The sequence below is a fragment of the Triticum urartu genome, chromosome 7, assembly GCF_003073215.2.
Source record: "Triticum urartu cultivar G1812 chromosome 7, Tu2.1, whole genome shotgun sequence".
In the NCBI taxonomy this organism is placed as follows: Eukaryota; Viridiplantae; Streptophyta; class Magnoliopsida; order Poales; family Poaceae; genus Triticum; species Triticum urartu.
The window spans coordinates 261,857,303-261,878,231 of NC_053028.1; the positions used below are offsets into that span (position 1 = coordinate 261,857,303).

At 47.2% G+C, this 20,929-nt stretch overlaps 2 protein-coding genes across 13 annotated transcripts; both read right to left on the reverse strand.

The window, feature by feature from the left end:
* Nucleotides 1-6,668: 6,668 nt before the first annotated feature.
* Nucleotides 6,669-11,805, reverse strand: LOC125526066 (DNA polymerase zeta processivity subunit). 12 transcript variants are annotated; one of them, XM_048691101.1, is made up of 7 exons: nt 8,918-9,039; nt 8,801-8,812; nt 8,281-8,416; nt 8,095-8,175; nt 7,883-7,995; nt 7,279-7,468; nt 6,669-7,153 (listed from the first exon to the last, which is right to left on the reverse strand). In XM_048691101.1, exons 3-7 carry the CDS (start codon nt 8,306-8,308, stop codon nt 6,930-6,932), a joined length of 636 nt encoding a protein of 211 aa, XP_048547058.1. In that variant the 5' UTR covers nt 8,309-8,416; nt 8,801-8,812; nt 8,918-9,039; the 3' UTR covers nt 6,669-6,929. The 12 variants fall into 12 exon arrangements, 9 of the variants coding, with proteins under 9 accessions (XP_048547058.1, XP_048547056.1, XP_048547055.1 ...); XM_048691099.1 differs by lacking the exons at nt 8,801-8,812; nt 8,918-9,039 and adding an exon at nt 11,536-11,769 and having other exon boundaries at nt 8,281-8,419; XM_048691098.1 differs by lacking the exons at nt 8,801-8,812; nt 8,918-9,039 and adding an exon at nt 11,536-11,768.
* Nucleotides 11,806-16,260: 4,455 nt separating this feature from the next.
* LOC125522410 (putative pentatricopeptide repeat-containing protein At5g37570) lies at nt 16,261-20,334 on the reverse strand. Its single transcript, XM_048687474.1, has 2 exons — nt 18,405-20,334; nt 16,261-17,107 (listed from the first exon to the last, which is right to left on the reverse strand). Exon 1 carries the CDS (start codon nt 20,257-20,259, stop codon nt 18,448-18,450), a length of 1,812 nt encoding a protein of 603 aa, XP_048543431.1. The 5' UTR covers nt 20,260-20,334; the 3' UTR covers nt 16,261-17,107; nt 18,405-18,447.
* Nucleotides 20,335-20,929: the final 595 nt, after the last annotated feature.

Genomic DNA, 20,929 nt, shown 5'->3' on the forward strand with positions numbered 1-20,929 from the left:
CCGGTTGTATCTGGCACTTGGAAGGGTGTGTTTTATTAAGTATCCGGTTCTAGTTGTCATAAGGTCAAGGTACAACTCCAAGTCATCCTGTTACCGAAGATCATGGCTATTCGAATAGATTAACTTCCCTGCAGGGGTGCACCACATACCCCAACACGCTCGATCCCATTTGGCCGGACACACTTTCCTGGGTCATGCCCGGCCTCGGAAGATCAACACGTCGCAGCCCCACCTAGGCACAACAGGAGAGGTCAGCACGCCGGTCTAAACCTAAGCGCACAGGGGTCTGGGCCCATCGCCCTTAGCACACCTGCACGTTGCGAACGCGGCCGGAAGCAGAACTAGCCCCCTTAATACAAGAGCAGGCTTACATTCCAATCCGGCGCGCGCTGCTCAGTCGCTGACGTCACGAAGGCTTCGGCTGATACCACGACGCCGGGATACCCATAACTACTCCCGCGTAGATGGTTAGTGCGTATAGACCAAATGGCCAGACTCAGATCAAATACCCAGATCTCGTTAAGCGTGTTAAGTATCCGCGAACGCCGACCAGGGCCAGGCCCACCTCTCTCCTAGGTGGTCTCAACCTGCCCTGTCGCTTCGCCTCAAAGTAACAGTCGGGGGCCGTCGGGAACCCAGGCCCACCTCTACCGGGATGGAGCCACCTGCCCCTTCAGCCCCCATCTCCGAACAGTATCACAGGTAATGTAACTGTGTAAAGTATATAGTATATGCCCGTGATCACCTCCCGAAGTGATCACGGCCCAGTAGTATAGCATGGCAGACGGACAAGAGTGTAGGGCCACTGAGCAGTAGGATAGCAGGTAAAGGTAACAACAGTAGTAGCAAGGACAGGCTATGCAGCAGTATAGGATTAACTGAAAGCAGTAACATGCTACACTACTCTAATGCAGGCAGTATAGAGAAGAATAGGCGATATCTGGTGATCAAGGGGGGGCTTGCCTGGTTGCTCTGGCAAGAGAGAGGGGTCGTCAACACCGTAGTCGTACTGGGTAGCAGCGGCGTCGGTCTCGGTGTCTAGCGAGAGAAGAGGGGGAAGAAACAATAAATACTTAAGCAAATAGATGCATAGCGATGCATGACATGACAAGTATCGGTGCTAGGGTGCCCTAACGCGGTATGAGGCGATACCGGTGAAAGGGGGGAAGATCCGGGAAAGTATCCCCGATGTTTCGCGTTTTCGGGCAAAGGAGCCGGAGGGGGAAAGTTGTGAGTTTGATATGTTAGGGTTGCGTGGCGGACGAACGGGCTACGTATCTGGGTTCGTCTCGTCGTTCTGAGAAACTTTCATGTACAAAGTATTTTGATCCGAGTTACGGTTTATTTTCTATGATTTATCAAAGTTTTATGTATTTCTAAAATTTATTTAATTAATTAAATCGAACATTATCCAGAATAGTGAAAGGTGATGTCAGCATGACATCACCATGACATCAGCAGGTCAAACTCAGTTGACTGGAGTCAAACATAACCAATGGGTCCAGTGGGACCCACCTGTCATTGAGACAAAGGTTAAATAGGATTTGTTTAAACTAAATAGGATTATTTAAGTGTGGGCCTCATTAGTCAGTGACAGATTAGTGTTTTAATTAGCAAGTTAATTAATCAGGATTAATTAACTAATTAATTAATTAATTTTAGTTATTTTTATATATTTTTTTTTTAAATCTCTTTTTTTGTTAAAATGTTCTGGGCGTGGGGGCCCTTGATCAATGGCCCTGGCTGGCCTAGCGGGCGCTGGGCGAGCGGGTTAGTGGGCGGGCGCCCGTGGAGGCCGGACCTGGGCACGCACGGCACCAGGGGGCTCGGGCTCCACGGCTGGGCGCGGCCTCCGGCGAGGCCACCGGTCAGCGCAGAATGGAGGGGGGGCCGCGGCCAGCGGCAGGAGCCCCGGATGCCGTGGAGCGACGAGGGCGGCGTCAGGGCGTGGCCGGGCGGAGGCGAGGTTGGCACGGCTGCGCGCGGACAGCAGCCGCAGCAACAACGCGGCGAGGGCAGTGGCTGGGCACGGGCGGCCAACGCGGTGACGGCAGCGCATGGAGTGTGGGCGCGCAGGGAGGTGGCCAGCGCGCGACAGCGGGTGACAGGTGCGGCAACCACGAGCTCCTCGGGAGCTCGGGCGCGACGGCGGGGGCGACCTACGGCGACATGAGGGAAAGGAGATGGGGAAAAGGAGGAGGGGGCCTCACCGGGCCCTGTAGGTGTGCAATAGTGTGCGCGAGGAGGAGTCGGGGAGGCGCCGGAGCTCGAGGCGGCGGCGGTCGACGACGGGACGGCGACGGGGTGGCGATGACGACTGGCGACGGCGTCGGTTCGACGACGAGGCGAGGTCGGTGTCGCGCAAAGGAGAGGAGGGCGAGGAGGAGTCCGGGAGGCGAGCATCGATGCGACGGGGCCGACAACGGCGGGCGTCAAGGCGGCACGGTCGCCAGGTTTGCGCCCCCGATCTCGATCCAGATCGGGGGGAGGGAGAGAGTGGCGTGGGGAGAGTGGGTTAGGGATCAGGGAGTGGGGGTTAGTGGGGTTATAGGCCGAGGTGTGGGCCGGCCTGGGGTTGGCCTGGTGGGATGGCCAACTGGGCCACGAGGCCCACTTGGGGAGGGGGGGTTTCTGTTTTTCTTTTTCCATTTCTTTTATTTTGGAAAAACAGGATAGCTACTGTTTTGGATGAAAACAAGCATCAAAAGAGACCTTTGTTGAATGTGAAATTTAGCAAATAATTCAGGTACAACATTGTAGTGTTGCCTAAAAAGTTTCAGGGCCAATGGAATTGTTCAAGCATTTTTAGAAATTGGAAAGGTTAATAAATATGTTGTTGGACCACTAAATACAATTCCATGGGCACTTGGAAATCAAAGAGGTCGGTTCCAACATGACAATTATCCAGGGATTCTTTGCCACACATTGAACATTTTAGCTATCATGTTTCGCAAATTTGAAATTTTGACTTAAATTTTGAGTTCGAATGAGAACAGAGATTTGGATCAGGTGAGGATTAGCAACAGTAGGAGTGATGACCTGGCACAATTAGCAGAGGTATACTGTAGCTTAATTACCCGGGCGTCACAGTCAGTCTGGAGGTTTCACAATCCCCTGCTGGCCTAACTCTCACTCAGCATAAATATTCCTTGGACTTGCTACGACGTGCTGGTATGTTGCAGTGCAAGCATGCTACCACCCCTATGTCTGCGACTGATTGGTTATCAGCCTTGGATGGTGCCTTGCTTCCTTCATATGATGCTACAGAGTACCACAGTATTGTTGGTGGCTTGTAGTACTTGACTATCACACGACCGGACATCTCCTATGCGGTAAACCATGTGTGCTAGTATCTTCATGCTCCTTGAACTTCACAGTGGTCAGCTGTGAAGCGTATCCCGCGTTATCTCTCTCATACTATCTACTATGGATTGCATCTTCGGTCTACCTCCTCAAGTGCTCTCTCGGCGTTCTCTGATGCAGATTGGGATGGGAGTCTAGATGACCGGCGATCAACGGGGGGCTATGTTGTCTTCTTTGGTCGCAACTTGATCACCTGGAGTGCGCGCAAGCAGGCCACAGTATCTCAGAGTAGCACTGAAGCAGAGTATAAGGCGGTTGCCAATGCCACGTCTGAGCTCAGTTGGGTACAGTCTCTGTTGAGAGAGTTGGGAGTCTCTCAAGAGCAGCCACCGGTTCTTTGGTGTGATAACATTGGTGCGACGTATCTTTCATATAATCCAGTTTTTCATACTCGTACCAAGCACGTCGAAGTTGACAATCACTTTGTGAGGGAACGTGTTGCACAGAAGCTTCTTCATATCAAGTTCATCTCTTCCAAAGATCAACTTGCTGACATCTTCACGAAGCCTCTACCACAGCCTCAGTTTGTAGGTTGTAGGCGCAATCTTAACTTGCTCTGTACCTCAGGACATAGTTAAGATTGAGGGAGGGTGTTAGACTATATTTATACCTAGCTTCTATATATGTCCTGTATACTGTATTATACAGTTCGTGTACCCCTTTTTATATATGAGATAGCCACACCTGTTACGGGTGTTGTGCAATTTCCCACAAACATAATTTCCAACAGTCTAAACATCTATGGGCGTTTTGATGATCCGCCGCGCTAGAGATGCCCAATCCAGGGCGCTAGCTAGGGGTATAGGATCGATATCTTGGTCGATGGGAAGTTGAGCCACCAAATCCTGGTGTCGGGCCTGGCATCAGCGCAAAATAGGGAATCCCATGCTTAGGCCTTTCTTTTTGAACAAAGTACAATCAGAGTCGCTCACATACATGAGCATACATGCACCCCTATAAACGCACACACGCACACCTTACCCCTATGAGCACCTCGAGATACTCAGTCGGAACATCATCTCGAGATTGACGAAATCGCCACAGACGCCTTCGTAGTCGACGGGAACGTCTCCTTCCACTAAACGCATATCGCCGGAAGGTCTGAAATAAATCCAGAAAAATCGAAGCACCAATGTCAAGTCTGAAACTTGAACTCTGATGGGCAGGGAATACCACTCTGGAACTTGAACTCTTGTGGGCAGAGAATACCACAGTCCTCCTAATGGCATCTCCTAGGCAGACCCGTAAATCTCCCGCAACCGTCTGGACCACACTGTCCGAACCGCGGAAGCCATCCAACGTCGACCTGTATCGGTCCACGGGGCGGTCCTGACACGATTTCTCCCGCAAACTAGAGACAAAAATGGGAGAAGTTTGCGGGAGTCTGGATCGCACCCAAGCCCACTTCTGACTGCCCTGGCCCACCAAAAACCCCATCCGCCTGTCCCGCGCTTTCCATCCCACGCCTGGCGCCACTTGCCGTGTCGCATTCATGCCACCCCAGAGCATGCAGCGGTCGTCATTGATGTCGCGATTTGACCAGACAGAATTGCGGCGTATACGGAAGCAACCTCTCGAGCGTCGCTGCCGCTTCAATGCGGATGTCGCATCCCGAGAAACCAACTCCGGCCATTGTGCCGCATTGAAGCGGGTTGACCGCCCCTCCGTCTGCCCTGGTCGTGGCTATTTAAGCCGCACTCTGGCATCGTCCAGATCCGCACCCTCCAGAGCACAGCACCATCCTCCTCCCCCTCTTTGAGCCCTTCCTTCTCTCCGAGCCTAGCGGCGATGGCGAAGTCCTAGTTCTCCGTGCCAACCGGTGGAAGTTTGTCGTCAGGCAGATCGTGGTGTCACTGCCCTCGCTATCTGGACCATCTGCATCCACGGCGGCGGGCTCCCCCGACAAGGAGGAGATAGTCCTCTCCTCTAGCGATGAGGAGGACGAGCTACAGTGGCGGCCCCGTCTACTCTTGGAGGCGGATCTGATGGACGAAGAATTCGTCCGTCAGATGGGTCCGGCGCCACCGTCACCGGTGCGCGTGAAGGAGGAGCCACCCTCCCATCCACAGGTCTGCGTTAAGCAGGAGCCGGCATCCCCGCGTCGACAGGTGAAGGACGAGCCGGCGTCCTCGCCACGCAACCGCGGCCTCCACATCGGCGGCCGCGTGAAGCAAGAGTCGGCGTCCCCCTAGCGCCTCCGCCGTGTGAAGGAGCCGCTAAGCGCGGATCGACGGGCCCTCTTCGCCACCACGACGCCAACGCTGCGTGAAGGAGGAGCTGCTGCCCGCGATTGCCAAGGTGTGTGGCCACATCCTCCACTATCTCGGCGGCGGCGGTTACAACTGTGCCTCCGGCTCTCGAGCCATGCTATCCGAGGCCAAGTGTGCGGCGCGGCGGCAGGCGAGGTACGACCGACGCAAAGTCGGTCGCCGCTCCGAGTTCGCCAAGACGGACGTGATGCCAGAGTGGGTCCGGAATGACCCCGACCTTATCGCCGTGTGGGCGCTCGAGCGCTCCGTCACCACCACGGAGACGGCTGCCAGGCGCCATCGTCGCCTTGACGACGAGCTCGCCAAGATCGGTGAGGAATGATCGCTCAGCGATTGCTCTGCGAACGCCGGTCAAGTGTTGGCCGCCGCCACGGCTCCGCAGGCCACGTCGTCAGTGGCCGCAGCGGCCCTTCGTATGGCGCAGCACGAGGCGAAGCGGCTCGTCCGCGAGCAGCAGGCAACTACGGCCCTCCGGCGCCGTTTCGTCGCTGGAGGGACTGGAGGGACCACGACGACGGAGATGGCGGTGCGGCAGGGCAGGGCGGCCACGCGTATGAGGTGATCGTCCGGTATAGGGTTTAGTTTTTTCTTTTTGGTTTTTTAGTTAAACCGTTGAAATATCGACCTTTTTATGTAAATTATATCCAAACTTGAATGAAAATCATCCAGTTTACACGAATTTCGTCTGATTGGTTTGAGTTGTTGAAAATATATGCGGCTAGCATTGGATGTCAAGTTGCCGCATTCGTGTCCATGAACTAGTCCCTGTCCGTGGACAGATGCGAGTGGATTTTTGTAGGTTGCCGTTAGAGATGCCCTAACCATCCAACCACATATTGGTTGCCACTTGCCTTTTTTTAAGATGCAAGATCAGGGATTAGTTATGTAATTAACGCAAAAGGAGGGAATTAAGTGCAGCGCCAGGCTAGCGTTGAAACAGCAGGCACTCCAATCATTTTTCTATTTTAAGAGGATAATTTTATTTTCCTAAGAGTCTTATCTTAGGGTTAGCGTCTTGCATTGGAGATGCCCTTCTAGTCCATGGGATGCTCTTCTTCATCGTTTCACATTACATAACCACCCTCTGCTCTATGTCTTCCTTACCCCGGGGTCTACTCAAGAACACCTCAACGTGTCCCTTGTCCATACTCACAATAGACAACAGCCACAAAATAATAAAAATAGCGACCTTGTTCGCAACTGGGCCAGACTACCCACAAATATCAGACTATGTTCTGCTCGGCTTGCGAGCATACATGAACCAGGGAGGGAGGCCATCAGGCCGATGGTTCATCGCTACGAAGCAGGATCTTCTGCCTCTGCTGATGGTCCAGGTTGTTCTAGGTAGAGCTGCATCTTCAAAGGATCACACCCCATTGACTTGATGGGGGTTATCTGCGGCGGCTGCATCCATGCCTTGGTGTCCGTGGGGATCCACAGCCGAGCCTCGTCCTCCTCCTTGTCCTTCGCACCGTCTGCAGGGAGGGATCGGAAGTAGGCGGTGATCTCCCAGCTGCTATCTGTCACAAGGCAAAGTGTGGCACCTCATAAGCTCTCCCGGTGATAGTAGTCACCGCTGGCTGTTGGCCTTTACAGAAAATCTCGAGATTCTGAAATCGTCCAAGAAAGAGATGGTGTCGGCTACCTGACGGAAGGGGCTTTGTGAGAGGTCCAGCGACGGTCAGTTTGATCAAGAACGCCCGCAGAGCAAATTCCAGGCTGGACTCCTCTAACTCGGAGCCATAGGATTGGTTGACTGCAAGCTTGAACACAAACTTCTCGAGTGGTACATGATCTTTGTCGTGGAAGATTACTACGACCCTCTCAACCAGTCCCTGGGTTGTAAGAAAACTTATGGTTAGTTAAAAAGACACAACCAGCCTGAAATCGTTACACAATCAACAATGTTTCAACACCAAGGGATCCTAAGATCTCAACACTGTTGCTGAAGCTTGAAGCAAGTGCAAAATTGATATAAGCCAAAAAAGCAAGTAAAAGCCCAACCAAACACCCCCATAGTTTGCAATAATGCTATAAGACACAAGAGCCAAGTTTACAACAATCATATGGTCAAAACAAAAGGTGGAACAGATGTGTACCAAAACTTTAAAGCTCAAGCAGTATAATGTATGTTACATTACTTAACCTATCAAGTTACCTGTCCATTTAATGAGTTCTCTTGATAATATAATTACTCATAGAGTGCATTTCATTGCAAGAGGAGGAACAATCAGGGGAACAAAACACACCTTTTGTATGAAAGGTAGAAGGCCAGTAGTCACAGAGTGGATGTAGTCAGCAAGCTGGGGGTGCACAGCTTTCTGGACAACTAGATTCATGTACCTTCTCCTCTCAAATGCACCTACAGATGCATTGTGCTTAATCCATATCCAACCAAAGAACATGACAAATAACAAAGTTACTAATGTGACTTAAATACAAAAGGGAGAGGAATCCTTACGAGTGGGATAGAAACCTTTGAGGAAGACAATGGAGCTGACAGCTACCTCTAGAAATTCAACAATCACTTGTGCAATTTGACCTTTTAAAGCCAACCCGAGTTTTAGTGAAATGACAATGTGCAACTATTCAAACATAAAAGTCAGCTTCTGGGGCAAAAAGCACGGACTCATCATCAGCACTTTACCCTGTGGAGTTTGATTCTTCCAATCCATGGCCCAGTTCAAGTAAATAACTAAATTCTGGAGTTTGGAACTTTCAGGCTGCTGGTTTTACATTCCCATGACCAACACAGTGATACAGGTGAGCGGGCACATGATACCCTGCTGCCAGATTAGTTTAAGCCAGAGAAACCAAAGCTGGGTTAGTAAGTTCGGGGTAAAAATATAACTGTCAGACAAGAACATGAGAGAAGAACAAATAAGTGATATGCACTGGACAGCTAATTTTCTGACATAGTAACATCATAGCAACAACTGTGGGTATTACCTAGCACAGATTGCAATACCAGAAGGAAACATCTCAGATAGACCAATAAAATCAGGATAACAGTGTGCACTCAGTTGCACATTAAGTGGCTCATGACATAAATGTCTGGAAAATAAACTTCCCGCCTCATAGAGAAATGCAAATACGTAGATATACTTCGGGTTTCATCATTTCATAAAATGAAGATTATAGAATCATAGGTACTGAGGTATGGTTACCATAGAAATGTACTCCCTCCATTCGGAATTACTTGTCGCAGAAATGGATGTATCTAGACATATTTTAGTTCTAGATACATCCATATCCGAGACAAGTAATTCCGAACGGAGGGAGTATTAGCTTTCACATCAGGAAGGACTCTGCTACTAACAGTTCATTAATTCCCAAAAGAGTGTTGTATATAGCTTCAGTTTCAAAATGTGACTCGTCCCCTGCAAAGAACTCATGCACGCATCCATCCACTTCAATGAAAGAGCAACCAGGCTGCTTGGTCTTTCTGCTACTGTATATTCCTGTCCTCACTTTGTTTGCATCAACCCACCTTGATGTGGTTGCATAGACAGTAGAAAGTAAAACGTCCCCTCCACACCTGTTTGGCTCCAATACTTGGATCCTTTCTGCTACATACTCTGCAAGTCCCACCTCTCCACAGGCTCTGCAGGCAAACAACAACGACCGCCACATTACAACATCAGGAGCGATAGGCATCTCTTTAATGAACTGTTCTGCCTCTGCCAATAACTTAGCACGGCCCAGGAGATCAACCATGCATCCATAGTGTTCGATCCTTGGGGCAATACCGTAAATACTGGACATGCGATGGAAGTGATGGTATCCTTGTTCAACTAATCCTCCATGGCTGCAAGAAGTTAGGACACCCAAGAAAGTTATCTCATTCGGCATGACTTCACCCTCTTCTTCCATCTGCGCAAACAAATCTAATGCCTCACCAGAGAGGCCATTTGCAGCAAAGCCCATTATCATCACTGTCCAGGAAAAATCATCCCGCTTGACCATTCCACAAAATATATCATAGGCCTTATTTATATCCCCACACTTTGAGTACATGTCAATCAATGAATTTTTCACAGAAATATCCTTCCCTAAACCATGAATGTCACAGTAAGCATGGACATACCGTCCCAAGTCCAGTGCTCCCATCTGGCCGCATGAAGATACAACAGTAGCAATTGTTGCATCATCAACTTTCACTCCAGCAATTTGCATCTCTCTGAATAGCTTAACAGCCTCTTTAGACTGACCTAACTGTGTATATCCAGAAATCATTGAGGTCCAGCAAACCGCATTCCTCTCAGGCAATCCATCAAAAACCCTGCGAGCATCTTCAACAAGCCCACACTTTGCATACATACTAATCAAAGAGGAACCCATATAACAGTTAATCTCAAAACCATTTGTCACAAGTAGTGCATGACAGAGCTTTCCGACCTTCATCATGCATGTCCTTGCACAAGCAACTAGAGCATTCAGCAAGGTGACCTCATCCAGCATAACTTGCGCCTTGGCCATTTGGCTAAAAGCCTGCAATGCCTTATTAGGCAGCCCAGCATGTACGTATCCAGCAATGATTGTATTCCAAGAAACTGTATCAGAGGCTCCTTTGGGAGCAGAATCAAGAACTGATCTTGCAGTAGATGGATAACTACAAGACGAGTACATATTGATAAGAGTATTAAGGACAAAGGTATCAGAACTTAAGCCGAGTTTCACAGAAAGGGTATGGAGCTGGGCACCAACAACAACGGAGGGCATGCGGGCGGCGGTAGAAAGAGCAGCGCTAAGGGAGTAGTTATCGATGGGCATGTAGCCAGACCGGCGGAGTAGGGAGAGGAATGAGAGGGAGAGAGATGGGACAGGACCTGTGGAGAGTGAGCGAAGGACAGAGTGGAGCAAGGGTACCTTGAGCAAAAGACCCGAGACGGTTGCATAGGATAGGAGAAGGGGGAGATGACGGTGGGCTAGGCGGGAGATTGGGACAGGGAGGACGTATTTACTTTCAGGGAAAGCCTTTCTAGTAATGGAGAAGGAGCGTGTCTTCCCATCGAACATTCGCGAAGACAAGCACATCTAGATTCTCAATGGAGCTGACCGATAGCGGAGCAGAATGGAGTGTAGCTGTCACGCGGGGAAGCAACCGGATGATACAGGAAGCTGTCACCCAATACTGCAACCTACATTAAAGGAACCTGGAATAAGACATTGTTTTCTATTCGAACAGGGGAAATTCTCCATTTCCATCAGCAATAACAAAACCAAGATTGTATTTTTGCACACAGAGAATGGAAACAACACACCGACAAGAGTATCAGCACCTATTCAACTCCTGAACTCTAACCAACTGGAACGAAAATAAATGCTAGCAGACACGCCATTGCTCAACATGAGATATCACAGACATCAAGCGGACATAGCCTAAGAATAACGAGGAATGCACAACAGATCATGCCGTCTACTGCTTTCCCGGGTAGTATTAGATCATGCTTTAACCATGTTTGCAGGTTATCTATCAGGACCACCGCTCCAAGTTAGCTTCACAAGAAATTGCATAATTTGCTAAGGATCCCTACGGTCATGGGGTTTCGTGTGGGGATTCGATTTCTTTCCTTTATGGAAGCAACTGCTACTAGCAACTGCGTAGCCAGGATTAGCTGACGCCCTGGGCCAAAAAAGGGCGAAAAAACACCCCCCCCCCCCACCCACCCACACACACACAAAATTAACCCCAGGTTTACTTACACAGGCATATCAAAGGTCAAGCTCGTCTCAAACGAACAAAAATTACTAAAATTAAATTGAAACAAAAATTACCAAAAGGCTTTCTACATTGAACTAACAAACTTCAAACTAGAGGAGCTAATGATCGATGATATTGAACATTTGAACGAATCTATTGAATGAAAGGAGCTAATCCAGAAACCGGACGAACAACAACCTGGGAAAGCTAGGGCTTCCTTATTTACCACCAATAGGAAATACGCCTTGACGGTTAGTTCCTCGCGCCGCGCCAGTTGGTAGATGGAATGAGGAGAAGAGAGCCCCTTCGCCTGGTGATAGCTGCCGGCGAGAGCGCCTTGGTCGGAGGAGGGAGACTGCTGACTGGAGGCGGCGGAGGGCGGGGAACGATGGAGGCTTATGCGGCCCAGGCAAAAGGGGTGGAGCTGAGGGAGGAAGAAACGAACAGGGTATTGTAGCTACAGATCTGGACCATCCGAGAAGGATCCAACGTCCAGAAAGCAAAGGCTGTTTCTTCTTAATTTCGTCAATAAAAAAATACTCCCTCCGTTCCTAAATACTTGTCTTTCTAGGCATTTCAATAAATGACTATATACGGAGCAAAATGAGTGAATCTACACTCTAAAATATGTCTACATACATCCGTATGTAGTAGTCATTTGAAATGTCTAGAAAGACAAATATTTAGGAACGGAGGGAGTATCATCTTTTTTTTATTGTTTGGATCGGGGGAAATAAAACAGGTAATGAGAACTCAGAGATGTCCTTTGATTCACACCATAAAAAAATTTCTATTTGATCTAGGCTAATATTTATTTTCCTACGAAATGTGGAGTAGAAAGAGTTCCTCCATAGAAATATAATTCTATGGGCTCTAAAGGAAAAAATTTCTATAAAAATCCTATCCTATGGTATTTCTATAAAATTCCTCTAAACCAAAAAAGGCATGAGAGGGTACGAGAACGTTGGACTCTAAACTGGACACTGCATCCGTCGGACCGATGGGATGAGTCTGTGATTTTGCGGACATTGACATGGGAGCCGACCATTCAATCGTAATCACATACTCCCTCTGTCCGAAATTACTTGTCAGCAGAAATGAATGAAAATGAATGTATCTATAACTAAAATACGTCTAGATACATTCATTTCCGTGGCAAATATTTCCGAGAGAGTATATTTCAAGGCAAAATTCAACAAACCGAACATAATCGTGCAAACCGAATGATTTTCATATAAACCGGATGAAATCATTTACATTTCGGATATATTTCAATTAAACTACAGTGGACAAGGCTATGCTATTCTAACCTAGTCTATCATCGGCCGCGGTGGATCCCGTTTCCCACGACATGTCTTTCCTATGTCCGACAGCAAGCTCATTTGACCGTCGTGAGCCCCAGAGCTAAATGCTTGAACGGGAGGGAAAGAATAACCTTCGCCTCTGCGGAGCCCGGGTCATCGATTGGCTTTTGTGTGGGGGAAGACGAGTGCAGTGGCTACGCCCCTGCGAAGCGGGCAAGTCACCAGTTGTATAACCCAGCGAGGCGGTGACGGTGACCTTCCTGAGACCCAAGCGGCGGTGGCCTCCCGTGATCTACTTTTTCTCATTGGCGGCCGTCGCGGATGTGTCGTCTTCGCTAGCGTGGCGGCGGCGGCGCGTGACCGACACGGAGTTGGAGCCGTCGTCCTCGGTGCCCCAGTCAAATTCCTACTCCGCGACATCAACCTCCGCAGACATGGCTTCTTTCTCCGCCTGTCGGACGCGTTGTCGCTATCCCCTGACGGATCTGACGGGCGACGGCATAGCCAGCTTGGACGGCCTGGTGGTGGCGGTGGCGCCGGCTCCGGCTCCGGAGAACTTGCCGGCAAGCCAGCCTATATCCGGTTGCGCTGGGCCACCTAGCCGGCTGCAATGCCGGGGAGTTCCTTCTTGTCCGTGGACGTATAGGGGTTCAAGTTAGTCTAGTCCTAAATGCTCTTACGTTTCACATTACAAGCGAGATGGCTAAGTAACACATGCTCCCTCCATTCCAATGAATAAGGCTCGCACACATCCTTCAATCAAATTTTGACCATAAATTTTATATGGGTTATATGTGAAGCATTTGTATTTGAAAGAAGTTTTTAGTGGTATAATTTTTGTAAGTCATAAACATTATATATTATGTGCTTAATTTATGGTCAAATTGAATTTTCAAGAAGTATTGTAAAGTGGGTCTGCCTTTTGCTTTGCTTTAAGTTGCTCTAAACTTCGATAGGAGGTGAGAATAAGTGCATGTCATATCGACATATCTTGGGATTTGAGTGCAGCATGAGCACGGGAGCGTACCTATATATGTCTTTAAAGCACACTTTTGCATAAGCAATCCAGAAGCGAATAAGTAGTCTTACTTAGGTTTGTACATCTTAAATTTAGTTGCATTTATGCTAGTATTGGTGCTATTTTATTTCTCATAAAGTGGTTTTAGAGTTGGTTTGGGGTAACTGTCAAAATAACCTTTTACTAATGAATTTGGTTGACTCGTGTTATCCTATATATCTAAATAGTTAATCATCATTCACTCAATTATCTTAACATGCAATTATGCCAACTCATCATGTTATCATCATATCATGCATGCCACACTAAATTTAGTCATCTCAACATGCAACTATACCAACTCACAATGCCAGTATGCATGGAAGAAAAAAACATCTTAACATGTACCATGCATGCTACTAAATTCAATAAATATTTTAAAATTATATAATAATCAAATATAATAAATTATATGCACTTTTGTTTCAATTCTCATATGGCTAATCCAAATACTAAAGTTTCATACTGTCAAGTGAAATAATACCATCAATTTCCGCATCAACGCGCGGGTATCATCTCTAGTTCACTTATGACCATGTACCATGCAACTATGCCAACTCACAATGTCAGTATGCATGGAAGAAAAAAAACATCTTAACATGTACCATGCATGCTACTAAATTCAATAAATATTTTAAAATTATATAATAATCAAATATAATAAATTATATGCACTTTTGTTTCAATTCTCGTATGGCTAATCCAAATACTAAAGTTTCATACTGTCAAGTGAAATAATATCATCAATTTCAGGATCAACGCGCGGGTATCATCTCTAGTTCACTTATGACCATGGGTACTCCAGCAAGCAATGCGAGGATCTCATAACATTATACTAAATTATTTTAACATGCAACTATGCCAACTCATCATGTTATCATGTTTTTCACACTAAATTTAGTCATCTCAATATGCAACTATGCCAACTCACAATGCCAGTAAGAATGGAAAAAAAACACCTTAACATGTACCATGCATGCTACTAAATTCAATAAATATTTCATAACTATATAATAATCAAATATAATAAATTATATGCACTTTAGTTCAGTTCTTATATGATTCATCCAAATACTGAAGTTTCATACTGTCAAGTCCTAGTGAAATAATATCATCAATTTCCCTAGCAGCGCGCGGGTATCATCTCTAGTTTCACTCATGATCATGGGTACTCCAACAAGCAATGCAAGGATCCCATAACATCATAAATGAAAGAGCACAAGGATGTGATACTCCAACACTAAGCTTTAGTGAAATAATATTAGCAATTCCCACAACAACGCGCGGGTATCATCTCTAGTTTCACTTATGACCATGGGTACTCCAATAAGCAACACAAGGATCCCATAACATCATAAAACAAAGAGTGTGCAACACATACGTGCAAACATACACACACATGAGTTACGGTACACTCACGGGCAATTTTTTACGAAGGTTAGGTATTGGATGAGTCAAAGGAATATGATTGGTTAGGGGATAAGCCCCACCAGTGAATTCAAGGGGGGAGGGGCGAGAGAATTATTGCAAAGGGATTCCTTTCTACACTGTAATACTCCTGCACAAATTCATCTTGGGCGTGTTTGGTTGCTAGCATAACAACCATGCATGCTAGGGGGAGGTGGGAAAGTCTAGCCGTTTGGTTGTCTGAGCCACAAAGAGAAATCTGGCTGCATGCTCCTCAAAGCAACCCTCGGTCCGCCCGAGAAGAACGCTCAAATCGGTGTTTTCCAGTGATGCAGGCACGAATCAGTGCAAACATGCTCTATTAGCTCCATGCCAGCGAGCAACCAAACAAACTGCCCCTACGGGCTCAACCGGCAGGTTCCCAGAAAGCCCCAAAATGGTGCAAATAACCAAACAGTATGTACATCGCCTACCTCTAGGTCTTTTTTTTTGAGAAAATCTCCAATCTATTCAAGGTAGTACAGAGGGCACTAGAAGTAAAAAAAATACATCCAGATCCATAAACCACCTAATGACGACTGCAATCACTGGAGCGAGCCAAAGACGCGCCGTTGTCATCACCCCCTCCTCACTGGAGCCGGGCAAACCTTGTTGTAGTAGACATTTGGGAAGTCGTCGAGCTAAAGCCATATAGGACCACCGCCGCGCCTCACCTTCATGAGCAGGACAAAAACCCTAAACAGGCACAAAAAGAGATCTAAAACCGGAATTGGAGCCCTCCCGCCGGCAATGACCGAGATCCACCACGCCTCCATGGCCTAAGGCCACAGCAGACGGAGTATGCGGCGGCGGCGGCAGGAGGCGAGCAACCCTAGCCGCTTGAGTCGCTAGAGCACAAGCGCCAAAGGGTACGCGTGCCCATTGCCTACCTCTAGGTTTAACCTCTAGTCGACAGCATATACACCCATTCCAGTACTAAAGTAACAATCCAAGCAATGCTTTGTGCAGCTTATGCAAGATTTTGTGAAGGTGCTATTCAAACTTTGCCTTTAAAGCAAATGTGGTTGGGCGTGCATTAGCTAGATATATGCAAGACAAAAGCCAAAGATGTGGATGTTCTATTGTATCCCTATTTGCAAGCTAAAATCTACGTTGTCGTACAAAAAATGCAGTTATCCATCCTTTTGCCAATCAGAGTACAAAAAAGGTGCAACCACACCATCCACGCAGATGCGCTCTTCTAATACACCCCTGCAACTTGGAGATAAACGCATGGATAATGGATTTCACAGAGTCTGATTCAAACAAATTTACACAATGCATGCATTTATACCCTGCTAGTACATAGAATCGAGCCCACAACTCTACTACCCAGCAAAGATGGTGCTGACAACTTACTGTCAGTAGAGTCCATACTCTCGGTGTCCCGAAGGCTTATCACCTCTTGCTGTTTTCAGATTTCAAAGGAAATTCTGAAATACTTCATTCACTGTCTTCAGCATGGCTAGCAGGTACAAGAGTACCGACTGCAGCAGAGCCGGTACTCCACAGAGGGTCAAAGCAGGGCCTTGCGATGTACAGCGGCATTACAAATCTACTAGACAAATGGCATGGATTTCGACAGCAAGGAGCGCCCTCTTCATCTCACCCAAAGCCCTCCGTCGGAGGCCTTTGAGGGAGAAGGAGAGGAAAGTCCTTGAAGAGCCCCCTCCACTTCCTCTACATGCCATGCTTCTTGTGTTGAAAGGAGACCATGCAAATGCCTGGGTTTAAATAGGCCACAGAGGATGCAAAATAGGTATCACCAAACCAGCTGGGTCATCTCTTGCAATCACTGTCAGAGGTGGTTATATTCTTTCTCATCTTCTTTTCCCAGTTGCAACAACCTGGAGTCTTTTACTTTGGGAGTCTGGACTTTTGGGCAACACCAAGGGATGCTACGTGGCGCCAGCGATCTGAAATGTGATACTGAATATATGCTTCACCATTTCTTTACAGCACCCTGTAAGACATGACTTCTGTTAAACTACAGCAAATAATATGGCGAGTGCAAGTACATGGTTTTCGTTACTGTTTTATAAAATGTTTTGGCATAAGAAAGAAATGAATACACAAATTAAGTCAGATTTGTTTTATGTGGAGAAAGCAAAACACACCGCCATGTGTTCATTGATAGCACTAAAGAGAGGAAAACACAAAAAACCCACTAGCTAGTATCTTTGAAAGTAAGTAGGGAAGATTTGGATAAGAGTATTAGACATCAAAGTTCCATATCTGTTGATGCTTTCGGAGATTCTGCCAAAGCTTCAGTCCGGTAGCTCTCATACAGTTGACCGTGGTAATGAGCAAGAACCTAGAGCAAACGTGCATACAGCAGAAAAGGAAAGCCTCATACCGCTCGCGCGGGGAAAAGGTCATGCACCAGCTCTTATTTGACATTCCTTTGTATACACTCCGTGTATCCAGCAATAAAATGTACACACAAATCAAGTCAGATTTACTTTATATGGTGAATGCGAAACACACTGCCATGTGCTCGTTGGTAGCACTAAAGAGAGGAACACACAGAAATCCACTAGCCAGTATCCTTGAAAGTAAAACCAGAAGATTTGGATAAGATCACTAGAGATCAAAGTTCCAAATCTGTTACCGCTTTCAGAGATTATGCCAAAGCATCACACTGGTAGCTCTCACACAGCTGGCTGTGGTAATGAGCAAGGACCAAGAGCAAACATGCATACAACAGAGAAGGAAAGCCTCATATCGCACAGAAAAAGGTCATGCACTAGCTCTTATTTGACATTCCTTTTTACACTTGCACTACACATGTCCAGCAATAACCACCACATGGCTTCTAAGAATATATGATATGATGCCATGAGAATATGTGCTCATAAGACCTTTTGTAGTTCTACTTCCGAATTTGAAAGCTCAACCCTTACGGTGTAGCAATTCTATGAACAGTTACATTTTGGGCTTTGGACTACCAAATGTGCTTAAGTCTATATCTGAAGACCGCGTGATTCCTTGTGACTGGCTAGACTGCAGACAAGTCGATCTTGGAATTGTCGGCAGCTCATAAAATGTTGTAAAATTTAAATTTGGCAGCCACCTGCTTTATATTTGGATCGCCAAAAAAGGAATTTGGGTAGCATATCTATTCTTTGTTAACACACCATGGTCTACAGCACCAACATGGTGATGCCTCCATTATGAGGTGTGGAGCTCCACTCTTCAGTCCAGAATTTTAAAATTCCCCATATGCAGATTTGCGGACTTTGATGAAAGAAACAACCAACCTTGAGAACAATACACTCTTGAGAAATGAGTATCTTCAATAATTCATTCATCTTCTATGATTGGCTTGTAACCATGATCCTTGAGCTCCCAATTCAGTATCTCCAAGACCGCCTCTAGAACACTGTCAAGCTCACCGGTGATAAACTCTCTAAGACTGCCTTCAGCATCAACTTGGCTCCACCCAGGCGGCTTCTTCATTCCTTGTCTCCTCAGGAGGGTTCGAACCTTTTGGACTCCATCCCACTTCTTTGCATTTGCGTATATATTTGAAAGCAGGACATAATTCCCCACGTTATTTGGTTCCAACTTGAATAGGTGACTTGCTGCCACCTCCCCAATCTCGACATTTGAGTAAGTCCTACAGGCACTTAACAGAGCGCCCCAAATTCCAGCATGTGGTTCAATGTCCTTTGGCATCTCATGTGTGATCATTTGGTAAGCTTCATCAATGCATCCCGCACGACCAAGCAAGTCCACCACGCACAGGTAATGTTCTACAGTAGGAATAATGTTGTAGTCATCCTTCATCGTCTTGAAGTATCGGCGTCCCTCATCAATCAGACCTGTATGACTGCAAGCATTGAGGACTGACACAAAACAGATTTCATCGGGATCGAAGCCATTGTCACACAACTCGTTAAAAACCGCAATTGCATCTTTTCCACGGCCATGCATGCCCAACGCAGAGATCATAGAACTATAACAGATAAGATCTCTTTGCCTCCAGCTGCAGAACAAGTCAAGTGCTCTTTCTATATTACCACACTTTGAGTGCATATCAATGAGGGCAGCTACAGTATGGCTATTCAACAACATCATATGACGATCCACATAATCCTGTATCCAACTAGCCTGAGTCGGTAACCCACACTGCGCGCATGCAGCTGCAATAATAGAGATTGTAGTGTGGTTTGGCTCCACCTTTGGCCTTGCTCTAGTCTCCAGCATAATCTTGAAGAGATCCACAGCCTCTGCAGCCCGACCAGCACCTGAATACACGCCAATCATCACATTCCAGGTTGCAGCATCCCGCACTCTCATTCCATCAAAGACGGCCCTAGCATCATCAGCATTGCCGGTTTTTGCATAGCCAGATATCATGGCTGTACACACGACCGAGTTTTCTGCTCCCTTTGCCACTGCTATTTCAAAGAGACGCTTTGCAGAGTCCATATCACCACGTGCGGAGTACCCACAAACCATTTCCACAAGAGTGTATGCATTACTCTCCGGCATCGTCTCAAAGAGCTCCTCTGCACGCTCCACCTCACCTACCTCCATATGTGCAGCAATCATAGTGTTATACAGCTGAGCATCCTTAATGGACAATCTGTCGAACACCCTGCGGGCGTCATCCAGCCTGCTGCACTTCGCATAGAAATCAACCAACGTCGTCGCAATGCGTTCGTCAGTTTGGAATCCATTCTTGAACACGTGCACGTGAACTTGCTCGCCTTCCTGCAGCATCTTGCGGCGAGCCGCCGCCTTCAGCACTGAGGAAACGGTGAAGGTGAGCGGCTTGATCCCCGGGCAACCGTGATGCATCTGGGCGTAGAGCGCCACGGCATCGCGCGCGGAGGCGTCCGACTGGGAGTGCGCTCGCACTAGCGCTGTCCATACGAAGGCGTTGGCGGCGGGGCCGAGCGCCGTGGCCACCGCGCGCGCGCGGCCGAGGTGGCCGAGGTCGGCGAAGGCGCGGACGAGCTTGGCGGCGACGAAGCTGTTTCGGGCGTGGCCGAGGAGCACGGCGCGGGCGTGGAGCTGATCGAGCTGGCGCCCGGACGCGCACCGAGCCGCCAGGCGCACGAGGAGGTTCTCCTCCTCGACGCGGGCGCTCGGGCGGGGAGGCGGCATTGGCTTCGCTCAGGATTTCTGTCGAGCATTTGGGGTTCAGGGTTTGTAAGTGTGTTTGGTTGCCGAACAAATGCTCTTTTGGGTAATCGTACCGCTTTATGAAGGTGACGACCGAATAATTAAGCTACAGTAATCCTCTATTATTGATGTCATGTTATTATAATTACTTTTGTTAAATTTATGATGATTCAAAACCTGTTTGAACTCTAATTAAAAATCGAATCAAACAGTAAATGTTTTTAAATATTAAAATTAGAAATGTTCGGACTTTAGTATAAATTTCCCTGATCGATTGAACCATCTTCTTTTGGAACTCCCAAATTGCCCTTGTTTATTTTTGATTTGGGCAAACAACAAATAGTGGCCCATTTAAATTCAAACTAAAATTAAAGTCTTTCAAAATTAACCTAAAACCCTGTGGATAGTCCCGATGTATTACAAAGAGCTTATGAGAAAAGTTTCTTGTGTACAAAAACTTATTTGGATAGAAAACAAAATAGAAAATAGAAATTAAAAGAAACAAAAAAGAAATAAAAAAAGTAAAAACAAAACGAAAATAAAAAGTAAACCCAAATCCTCCCCCTTCCAACTGGGCAGTGGCCCAGCTGGCTACTCCAGCCGGCCCACTCATTACCCACTGCCCTATATGGCCTAACTCCCACACCTAAAC